Source organism: Cryptosporidium muris, genomic scaffold (genome assembly GCF_000006515.1).
Source record: "Cryptosporidium muris RN66 scf_1106632373461 genomic scaffold, whole genome shotgun sequence".
In the NCBI taxonomy this organism is placed as follows: Eukaryota; Apicomplexa; class Conoidasida; order Eucoccidiorida; family Cryptosporidiidae; genus Cryptosporidium; species Cryptosporidium muris.
In genome coordinates this window covers 306,171-315,816 of record NW_002196576.1, presented here as the reverse complement: position 1 = coordinate 315,816, position 9,646 = coordinate 306,171, and the positions used below count along the sequence as shown (strand labels likewise).

Here is a 9,646-nt window from a genome sequence, read left to right as displayed (position 1 = left end):
ATTATTTTCTATTAAATCTATGAAATTACACTTTAATGTCTTTCTAAAATAGTTTCAAGAAAATAAATTTAAACCTGAATAGTAATCATTCTCAATGCTTAAAGAGCAATTTTGAAGCTGCTAGATTTGCATTTCCATTACATTCCTGTAAGGCTACTTTTGATTCTTCTTCACTGAATCCAAGTGACATAAGTTGTTGAAGTTTCTCATCTTCTAATGGACTATTTATTTCTTGAATATTTGTCTGTAGCCTATTTCTAGAAAATATATCTATATCTTTAGTTTCAGATTCAGAAAGAAATGGAACTTGTTCATTTCCAATAGATAATATTCCCTTCTTCAAATCTATACAACACTGATGACGTCTTAAAAGATCTAAACCAAATAAAAAATCTATTCCACCTTCTAAAATTGTAAAAGATACAGAAAAGAAAGTCTGACCTACTTTCATCTGAGCCATATGAATTTTACCAAGTATTTTGCTTGTTCCAATACCATGAGCAATACCTTGAAATCTATTATCTATTAAACGAACTAGATTACACTTTTCAGCACATTTTTTTGACATAATAGTAGTTTGTGCACCACTATCTACAAAAGCTCTAATTAATATTCCATTAACTTCAATATTAACATAGAGCATATGAACTTGAGCAAAACTTTCTGGTAAATGTTCTTGGGCCATTTCTAAGGTTTCATTAACATTTCTCATTCTTACTTCTTCCTCAACTAGTCTTTGAAATTCCGGGCTTAGAGGATCTAAAGGAGTATTTATAATTGAAGAATTAGAATTCAATGGTTGAACTCGTTTCTGAAATTCATTCTGTAATAGTATAAGAAATCCTTCAGTATTATTAGTTTCTATAGCACTCTGGAATTCAGGATTAGCATTGATTAGAGTACGAGCAATTGATTCATCTAATCTGGCATGATCTAATAAATTTGAAGCGAGAGTCTCATGAGAAACTTGACTTGTATTACTTTGAGTTTCTCCCAAAAATTCTCCAGTTGAATTTACAACAAGAATATCACCACTCTCTATTGAGTAATTTTCCAAAGTATATTGTTCATTTGTCAGATTTCTGCCATTATAAATTATTTGTAAAGAGGAAGCTGATATTTTAAGTTCACAAGCCACTAAAGATTTTAATATTCCTATAGTTGTATCACTAGATAAATCAAGGGATACAATAGCCCCTGATATATTATTAAGTATATTTATGAGCATATTGAGTAAATTAGAATTACTGAAATCTATTCAAAAGATTTCCAAACTTATTTTAGCGCTAATAAAGCTCATATAATAGTATAACTTGTAACATTCCCAATTATAAGTTAAATTAGAAAGTTAAATTTCCATCTGAATATTTTAATTGTGTATTGAAATATATTAATTTACTAGACCAAACTACTGACTAATATTATTTATTCTAAATGTCTAGAAGTATACTGAATATTTATCTAGCTAATTATCTAATAATTTCAAACCATTCTTATTTACATATTCAAAATTCTAAAATTAAAAAGAAAAAAGAAAATTACATATTTAAAGATAAAGATACACTCAAAAGTTAAAAAAAAAAATCTAATCTTAACTTCAACTTTTCATAGTAAATATTCTAAAGTTATCTATTCAATTTCCTTAAAGTTATAGGTGAAAAATTTTAATAAAAATAATTAAATATGTTCATTCAGCACAAGTTAACTCATCCAAATATTTATCTACTCTCTCTTCAACTTCTCTAGTTACTGAATTAGATACAATTGAAAATTGTGAATTAGAGCTAGGCCCAATTAAAGCCAATTCTAGTTCTACATTCAAATTGCCACCTTCATCACGGGATTGTTTAATAATCTTTGCACATTCATACATTGCTTCATTCTCATCTAAGTTACTATCAATAAGTTTTTCTAGATCATTACGAGCTATTTGACGTCCCTTTCCTATTGCCATAGCCTTATATTTATAGCATGAACCAGATGGAGAAACACAATATAATTCTGTCCCATGATTAGGATCAATACCCCCTATTAAAATAGAGCAACCAAAAGGTCTTACAGATCCATATAGTGTAAATGCATGCATATACATTGCTATACGTTCAGCTAATACCTTTATAGGGATTGTTTCACCATAAAATTTTTGATAATTTGCAGCTTCTGAACGACCAATATTTACAATACGATGAGAATCTGTAACAAAACCCGCAATGCAGCAGCCAATACCACGACCTAAAGAGAATACACGTCTATTAGTTCCAGAGACTGCCATCTTATTAACTACATATTTATCGACAGCAAAAAGAATACCAGAGTTAAAAATAAGGGCTATAGCTGTACCACTATTATCAACGGCTTTATTAGCATATTCTACTTGGAATACTCGTCCATCTGGAGAAAAAGTTGAGACTGACACATCATAACCTGCTCCTGTACTTGCCATCTTTCAAATAATAGTGTTGAAAATTTAAACTTAGATCTTTAGAGTAGAGAGAAGAAGAAAGTCAAAAATAATCTAGAGACCCCACAGAAGTTAAAAGTTGCACCTAGCTAAATATTACTCCAGAATTTGGCGCTTGCTATTATATATTACTCTATTCTTATTAAGGAGATAATCCACACTTTTTTTCTCTTCTGGATTTGTTAGAAGGTTTATATTTTATATATATCAAATTATGTAAACAAACATTTCCTACATATAATAAATATTTCTTGGAATATTTAATAAATGACCTTTGTATTCTTAATTTATTCAAGTTAGAACTTTTTCTTTAATCAATATGCAACAATTCAATTCTTTAAAAATTTCCCCGTTGTACTTTGTTAATATTTATAATATTATATAGTTAATTTATTTATAAGAAACAAATAATATAGGAAATTCCCTTTAAATGGAACCTTTCAATAAAATCTATATTTTGGCGGTAAATTTGTCTATAAAAATATTTTGGAAATAATATCTTAAAAAAATAAGAATCACAAAATAATTTCTAATTATATAATATATATATATATCTTTATCTTCTATATCCCTAATCTATTTAATGTTAAATATTCATAATTTTATACAATAAACTAGTTAAAAAAAAGTTAAGTTTGTGGGGTCTGAAATTACATACTAGTTTACTATCCCTCTTTTCCCCACATTCTCTAATATTTATTATAGAATATCACTTCCTATGTTATACCTATTTAATTATTTTCAAAATGGCTGAGTAAGTTATATAACTATCTTTTCTTTATTTAGACCTTATTAAGAACATTAACGTGTATGATATCTTTTAAAGGGTCTAAATAGGATGTATACTTAATCAAAGTGTCTATTTAAACTTCCTTTTTTTAGTCCTTATATGCCAATTCGTGAAGTTAATGTTAATAGACAGATTATTACTTTAAAAGGGAGAGTAATAGAAAAAAGTAGAACATTGCAAACTTTGAGGAATGATCTAAAATTCTTCCATATAGATCTCATTGATAAAGATGGAGATACTATAAAAGTGAAGTTTTGGCGTAATAAAGCTGAAGAATATTATAATAAGATTGAACAAGGAGATGTTTATATTTTTAAATGTACAGGAAGTGATGTAGCTGTTTCTAATGCTAGATTTAATAATACTTCAAATCCATATGAGATAAACTTTTCTGAACGCTGTAAGATAACTAAAGTTGAGCATGATGAAACAATTAGTAAAGATCCCCAATACAGATTTCTATCTATTAAAGATATTCGTAATATGAATACACCATGTACTGTAGATATTATTGGTATAATTAAGAGCTCTTCACCACTTTCTAAGGTTATTTCTAGAAGAAATAATGAAGAAATTCCAAGACGTAATATAGTAATTGTAGATGATTCTGAATATCAATTAAATGTAACATTATGGGGTGATCTTGCTTCAATTGATGATGAAATATTATCAAATAATCCTGTAGTAGCGTTCAAAAATCTTCAGATCCGTGATTTCCAAGGTAAACAAGGTTCAACATTAAATGGTCGTAGTATGATAGATTTTAATCTTAAAAATGATCGTATGAATAAGGTTAAGTCATGGTTTATAGAATATGGTCAAACTACTAAATTCCAATCTATTAATACAACAGTAATTCAATCTAGTAATTTTCCGATGGACAAGTTAACTTTAGAAAAGTCTTTAAAAGAAGTAAGAATTTTAATGGATGAAAATTCTTATTCCTCTAATCAGACATATTCTGTTTTAGCTAGAATATCGAGAATTGGTTTCCCTAATTCAATTGGTCAAAATATATCTGAAAAGAAACCTTCATTAACATATGATGCATGTCCGAAATGTAAGAAAAAAGTTTTAAATAATTCTTATTGTGAAAAATGTGATGAGTCTGTTATTGCGGATACAAAGTATATGTTTCCAGTGACTATTGAAGATTATACAAGTTCTTTGTCGGTTAGATGTTTTCATAATATAGGATCAATTGTTTTATCTGGTTTAGAATCATCAGAATGTAAACAAATGGAATTACGAAATGATGTTAAATTAAATTTTCTTTTAGGTTTCAAATATCTATGGCAATATTTAAATCTTCGTATTACTTTAAGAATGGAAGAATATAATAATCAAAAAAAGACTCAGGCTATAATACAATCTGCTGAAATTATAGACTTTGATTTAATTACAAATAAAATGCTTGTGAATCTTAAAAATAAGCTTGGGATATCTATTAAGCGTGACTCACCTTTTGAATATTTAGATCATAATGTAACTAAGAAACCATTCCACAGTTTAAGTGAAATATTCTAATTTTATTATTTGATATAATAATATTTGTTGCTTAGTTTATTGATATTCTTAATTTTTTTTATGATATATTAAAATAATGATTAATTCTTATATATATATATATATATTTAAGTATTTATTAGAGCCTTATTTATCTATATGTGGGCTATTTATATTAAATATTGGGCGCAATTATTACTGTTAGCAATGTGGTGGAAAATTTAGTGTTATATTTGAACTGACAATATTTTCTAACTATTTAATTGAAAAAAGAAATGTCAATTTCTAAGAGAATACAAAAAGAAACTTTAAATTTAGCTAGTGATCCCCCTCCAGGTATAAATGCACAACCTGATCCTCAAAATTATAGATATTTTAAAATTTTAATGTCTGGACCTGAAGGAACACCATATGAAGGTGGTTATTATAAATTGGAATTATTTTTACCAGAACAATACCCAATGGAACCTCCTAAAGTTAGATTTTTAACAAAAATATATCATCCTAATATTGATAAACTTGGAAGGATTTGTTTAGATATTCTTAAAGATAAATGGAGTCCTGCTTTACAAATAAGAACAGTCTTATTAAGTATTCAAGCTTTATTAAGCTCTCCTGAACCAGATGATCCTTTAGATACAACTGTAGCTGACCATTTTAAAAATAATCCTACTGAAGCAGAAAAAACAGCAAGACAATGGAATTCAACTTATGCAAAGTCCTCAGTTTAATCTTATTAAATCATATTAATACTTGAAGCAAGATCATTTTATTTATAATATTATTTTCTTGCTTTAAATGTATGAAAGTAGGATCTTTATTATTAAGAATTAAAGTAGGAAGATATTAATCAATTTCTAAATTCTAAATATTTTGAAAAGTGGATACTCCCACTTAACTGACATTTTTATTGAATGAGTAAAAATTTGCATATTTATATAAGAAATTCTGAAGTACTATATTATTAACAATTTATTATATATAATAAGATATCTAGATTTATGATCTTTTTATTATAACAGAGTAATAAATTTCATCAATATTTTACAATATTTAAGTTAAGTCATTTTTTTTATAGATAAAATATTCAATATATATTTAATGTAGTAAATATAAAGTTATGTTTAGTTTATTTCATATTTTGAAATTATTTGATATAGATATTATGACATTTATTAATTGAATATGTATTTAATTTTCTTTTAAAAGAAATGTTATTATAATATAAAGTTTAAAATATTTTTTTTTTTTGTTCTTTGTTCTTTTTCTTATATTTATACTTAATAAAATGTAATCATTTATTTACTATAAAAAAAAAGATATAAAATATCTTAAGAATTTCCTATATAATTCTATTATATAAAATTTTTTTTATAATTTCTTTTTCTGTTCTTTAAGTAATTCACGTAATTTTCCAACTAAATGAGATTCTCTTTGAGCTCTATTTTCCTCATTTCTTAGAATCATAGCTCTTCTCTCTTCAGCAGAATATACTTGAGACTCCTTTCTTATTCTAACTGCATTCATCCGTTTATGTAAATCACCACTCATAACATAACCTAATTTCTCAAATCTCTCAATCTCTTCAGCAGTATATCCAATTTCTCCTCTTCTTGGAATACGTTTACCAGATTGTACATATTGAGCCATAGCCTTACCTTCTCCTGCTAATAATGCTGAACCATAATTAACATTTTTATTTGATACAATTAGATTCATTTCATCAGGTTGAGGTCCAAATTCAATATCCTGCTTAGATATATCTAAATCACCTATATTATTACTACCAGTGTTTAATAAGTTATTATCTAACTCATTATCAATGTCACTTTCACTTATATTAATAGAATTGTTCCTTTTAGTTGTATCTATTTCTTGAATATCTTTATAATCTTCTGGTATAAATTCTCGTTCAAGTGAAGGACTTCTTACTGATTTAACTTCAAATTTAGTATATTTATCTTTAGATTCTATAAAATAATGTTCCATACTGGAATTTATTCCAAAATTCCATATTATTGAAGGATCTAATGGTGTTTCCTTTCTAATATTAGTTCTATACTGTAACCATTTAACAAGAGTATCCCAATCTTTTGAAATTTCTGATATTTTAATATGATTATATTTGTTTAAATCTCTACATATTACTTCAGAATTAGTAATAATAGAATTATCTGGTTTTTTCATATGTATTAAACCTAATTTTCGCTTTATAGTTTCCTAAGCGGTTATGATAATAAACCTCAAAATCACGCCCACATTGAACACATTGAATAATCAAAATATTTAAAATGGAGAGTAAATATGATTTAACTCATTGCACAACATATCCCAATAATTCATTAATAAATGGGTTTGCTCCTATTGATTTAGGAACTAATCAAGGATCTTTACCTCAAAAAGTACAAGAAAAAGTAAGTAGTTAAATTGTATTCATGATTATATATTAATAATAAATATTAAATAAAATTGAACTACTTTGTATAATTTCTTTTATTTTAGGGATTTGTGAAACAACAAGAAATGAGGCTACAAATGAATTCTATTGTTTATGGATATCATTCTAGTTTAAGAGCTAGGATGGAGCAAGATATTGTTTCTAAAACTCAACGTCACCCAGGTCTACCAAGTTCTCATTTAAGCTTAGACTTAGTAATGGGATGTGACGATTCTTTAGATATTGGTGATTATTTAAATATTGAGTCACCTTTAGATCCCCTTGGTAAGATATCAATAAATAGTGCATTAGAGGCTAGATTTGGCATATAGAGTTGATAAAAGTGATTTTCTCTTATTAAATACAATACATAGGAATAAATGATTAAATAAACTCTTTTTTCTAGTAACTCTCAAATTTAGTTATCTTAATATTATATAATTTAATAATAAAATAACATTATCAATATATAATATTCTAATTATAAATCTTATCTTGTTTTCTTAATTAAAAGTAATTCCATAATTAAGATCCTTAGTAACTAATAGGTCTATCTAACATAAAATTTCAAGATTCTATTAATATTTAGAAGATCGATTTACTTAATAAATATCTAATGGAGATTATTCAGCTTCTTCTCTTTGCTTTCTAAGACGAGAAATTGTAGATCTAGCTGTGATAGCAGCTGCAGTACTTAATTGCCAAGCACCTCCTGCTAAAATCTTCTTACATCCTCTGCATTCCCATATACCACAAGCTGTGCGCTTTGTAGTAGTTTTTCCACAAAATGGACAACCATAAGTCTCACGTTGTAATAACTCCGTCTTTTTTACTTGTTTACGTAGGGAAGCACCATATCTAGTACCAAATTTACCAGTAATTCCGACCTAAAATTTATTTAAAAGTCAATCATGTCTCCAATTGAAATCAATATATTATATTTGTGTATCAACTCATCAATATTAATACAAATACACGGTATAATCTATTTTATAAACTTACCTTCTTTGTTCTCTTACCCATATTTTAATAGATAAAGTGTGATAAAATTTCAATTTATTTCAATCAATATTCGTTATACGAGACAATTCAATACGCGCGCCGTCTCGACTTTTTATAGCGGTAAATATATTTATGATTTTTTGTCTACAACATTAATAGATTATTATATTGCATCCCCTAAAAAAAACTTTTTATAATTGGAGATATGTTGATATTATAATAATTCTTTCCTTTTATTTTATGAATTATAAGATATAATAAGTAATTTATAGGTTATTTTTAATAGTTAATGTGATCTTGGGTAGATATATATAAATTATTATATTAAAGATATTAGTCCTAATATAAACTAACATAATTACTTTCTTCTTGATTAATTAACAAGCAGAAATTTAATATAGATTATTCTCTAAATTTGAAATTTATATAATTAACTACTGAGGATGATCTATTCACTTTATATTTAATTAAATATTATATTATTGAAATAATAATATAAATGACTTTATTGTAAATAGAAAGGAACTTCCATTATCTTTCAGAAATCTAATTTATATAGTAGATAACTCTATATATTTGTATATTATTGTCTAGACTAATATTATAAATAATGCAATTATTATCTTATTAAATAATCATATAAATATAAAATGTAATCCAATCTTTTTTTAGATTCTCGTAATATATTTTAACTTACCTAGAATTAAAGTGAATATATTATTAAATACTAAATAAAAAATATAAATACTCTTTAAATTTCATAATATTACTAATAAATAATTATCACGAAATTGTAAAATTATACTTTTTTAGTATTTAGATAAATCTGTTAGACAAGTATTACAGTTACCGCCTAATTTTACACACGTGCGTGTCGCATGCTACAATCTGTTTTACTTTAGTATTCTTATACACTTAGATTAAGTTGTAATTAAATTCTATACTTGAATTATTCTTAAAAAAAAAAAAAAGAGATTACAAAGATGAGTGAACTAGGGGATCACAACATTGAGAACAAAGATATAGACAATAGAATTGGAAATCAAGAAGTTGAGGAAGAAAAGGTATCTCAAGAGGATCATATAGAAGATCAAAATGCAATTTCAGTTGATAATAATGCAGCAATAGAATTACTAAATGTAAATCTACAAGATATGTTTGCAAATTCTTTTATTGGTGCTAATGTTGTCAATGCAACCCGTATGCAAGAGACTATTGGTGAATCGTGGCCTTTTGATCAATATCAAGCAACTGGATTATTACCTGTAGATTATGCTTATTGGTTAACACCATATAATACATCCATTGGTCCTACTGCATTTGTAATGATGCAATCAACAGCTACATTCCCAGATGGAACGCAAATGGATGCTCAACAAGCTAGAGCTCGTAGAAGACGACATGTATTTGGAGTATGTTGTTAAAAAAAAAAAAAAAAAAAGAAAAATCC

At 26.2% G+C, this 9,646-nt stretch overlaps 8 protein-coding genes across 8 annotated transcripts, besides 15 other annotated features; 4 read left to right on the top strand and 4 right to left on the bottom strand.

Annotated features, from left to right (window-relative positions):
- Window positions 1-91: 91 nt before the first annotated feature.
- Window positions 92-1,228, bottom strand: CMU_001340 (UBA/TS-N domain-containing protein; the record flags this gene model as incomplete). The annotated part of the gene is made up of 1 exon (XM_002141576.1): window positions 92-1,228. One exon carries the CDS (start codon window positions 1,226-1,228, stop codon window positions 92-94), a length of 1,137 nt encoding a protein of 378 aa, XP_002141612.1.
- Window positions 1,229-1,657: 429 nt separating this feature from the next.
- Window positions 1,658-1,685: a sequence feature (AT_rich).
- Window positions 1,686-1,687: 2 nt separating this feature from the next.
- Window positions 1,688-2,443, bottom strand: CMU_001330 (proteasome subunit alpha type 3, putative; the record flags this gene model as incomplete). Its single annotated transcript, XM_002141575.1, has 1 exon — window positions 1,688-2,443. One exon carries the CDS (start codon window positions 2,441-2,443, stop codon window positions 1,688-1,690), a length of 756 nt encoding a protein of 251 aa, XP_002141611.1.
- A 380-nt stretch (window positions 2,444-2,823) lies between these two features.
- Window positions 2,824-2,876: a sequence feature (AT_rich).
- A 59-nt stretch (window positions 2,877-2,935) lies between these two features.
- Window positions 2,936-3,015: a sequence feature (AT_rich).
- Window positions 3,016-3,350: 335 nt separating this feature from the next.
- On the top strand, window positions 3,351-4,778 carry CMU_001320 (OB-fold nucleic acid binding domain-containing protein; the record flags this gene model as incomplete). The annotated part of the gene is made up of 1 exon (XM_002141574.1): window positions 3,351-4,778. The coding sequence occupies one exon, from the start codon at window positions 3,351-3,353 to the stop codon at window positions 4,776-4,778; it is 1,428 nt and encodes a 475-aa protein (XP_002141610.1).
- Window positions 4,768-4,899: a sequence feature (AT_rich).
- A 133-nt stretch (window positions 4,900-5,032) lies between these two features.
- CMU_001310 (ubiquitin-conjugating enzyme family protein) lies at window positions 5,033-5,488 on the top strand (the record flags this gene model as incomplete). Its single annotated transcript, XM_002141573.1, has 1 exon — window positions 5,033-5,488. The coding sequence occupies one exon, from the start codon at window positions 5,033-5,035 to the stop codon at window positions 5,486-5,488; it is 456 nt and encodes a 151-aa protein (XP_002141609.1).
- Window positions 5,118-5,145: a sequence feature (AT_rich).
- Window positions 5,489-5,523: 35 nt separating the features above from the next.
- Window positions 5,524-5,545: a sequence feature (AT_rich).
- Window positions 5,546-5,714: 169 nt separating this feature from the next.
- Window positions 5,715-5,745: a sequence feature (AT_rich).
- A 90-nt stretch (window positions 5,746-5,835) lies between these two features.
- Window positions 5,836-6,137: a sequence feature (AT_rich).
- On the bottom strand, window positions 6,129-6,944 carry CMU_001300 (uncharacterized protein; the record flags this gene model as incomplete). The annotated part of the gene is made up of 1 exon (XM_002141572.1): window positions 6,129-6,944. The coding sequence occupies one exon, from the start codon at window positions 6,942-6,944 to the stop codon at window positions 6,129-6,131; it is 816 nt and encodes a 271-aa protein (XP_002141608.1).
- A 104-nt stretch (window positions 6,945-7,048) lies between these two features.
- On the top strand, window positions 7,049-7,526 carry CMU_001290 (uncharacterized protein; the record flags this gene model as incomplete). Its single annotated transcript, XM_002141571.1, has 2 exons — window positions 7,049-7,171; window positions 7,260-7,526. The coding sequence occupies 2 exons, from the start codon at window positions 7,049-7,051 to the stop codon at window positions 7,524-7,526; spliced, it is 390 nt and encodes a 129-aa protein (XP_002141607.1).
- Window positions 7,196-7,228: a sequence feature (AT_rich).
- A 95-nt stretch (window positions 7,527-7,621) lies between the features above and the next one.
- Window positions 7,622-7,683: a sequence feature (AT_rich).
- A 134-nt stretch (window positions 7,684-7,817) lies between these two features.
- CMU_001280 (60S ribosomal protein L37A, putative) lies at window positions 7,818-8,217 on the bottom strand (the record flags this gene model as incomplete). Its single annotated transcript, XM_002141570.1, has 2 exons — window positions 7,818-8,081; window positions 8,197-8,217. The coding sequence occupies 2 exons, from the start codon at window positions 8,215-8,217 to the stop codon at window positions 7,818-7,820; spliced, it is 285 nt and encodes a 94-aa protein (XP_002141606.1).
- A 284-nt stretch (window positions 8,218-8,501) lies between these two features.
- Window positions 8,502-8,525: a sequence feature (AT_rich).
- A 127-nt stretch (window positions 8,526-8,652) lies between these two features.
- Window positions 8,653-8,697: a sequence feature (AT_rich).
- A 95-nt stretch (window positions 8,698-8,792) lies between these two features.
- Window positions 8,793-8,848: a sequence feature (AT_rich).
- Window positions 8,849-8,907: 59 nt separating this feature from the next.
- Window positions 8,908-8,980: a sequence feature (AT_rich).
- A 199-nt stretch (window positions 8,981-9,179) lies between these two features.
- Window positions 9,180-9,620, top strand: CMU_001270 (uncharacterized protein; the record flags this gene model as incomplete). Its single annotated transcript, XM_002141569.1, has 1 exon — window positions 9,180-9,620. The coding sequence occupies one exon, from the start codon at window positions 9,180-9,182 to the stop codon at window positions 9,618-9,620; it is 441 nt and encodes a 146-aa protein (XP_002141605.1).
- Window positions 9,619-9,643: a microsatellite.
- Between the last annotated feature and the right edge of the window lie 3 nt (window positions 9,644-9,646).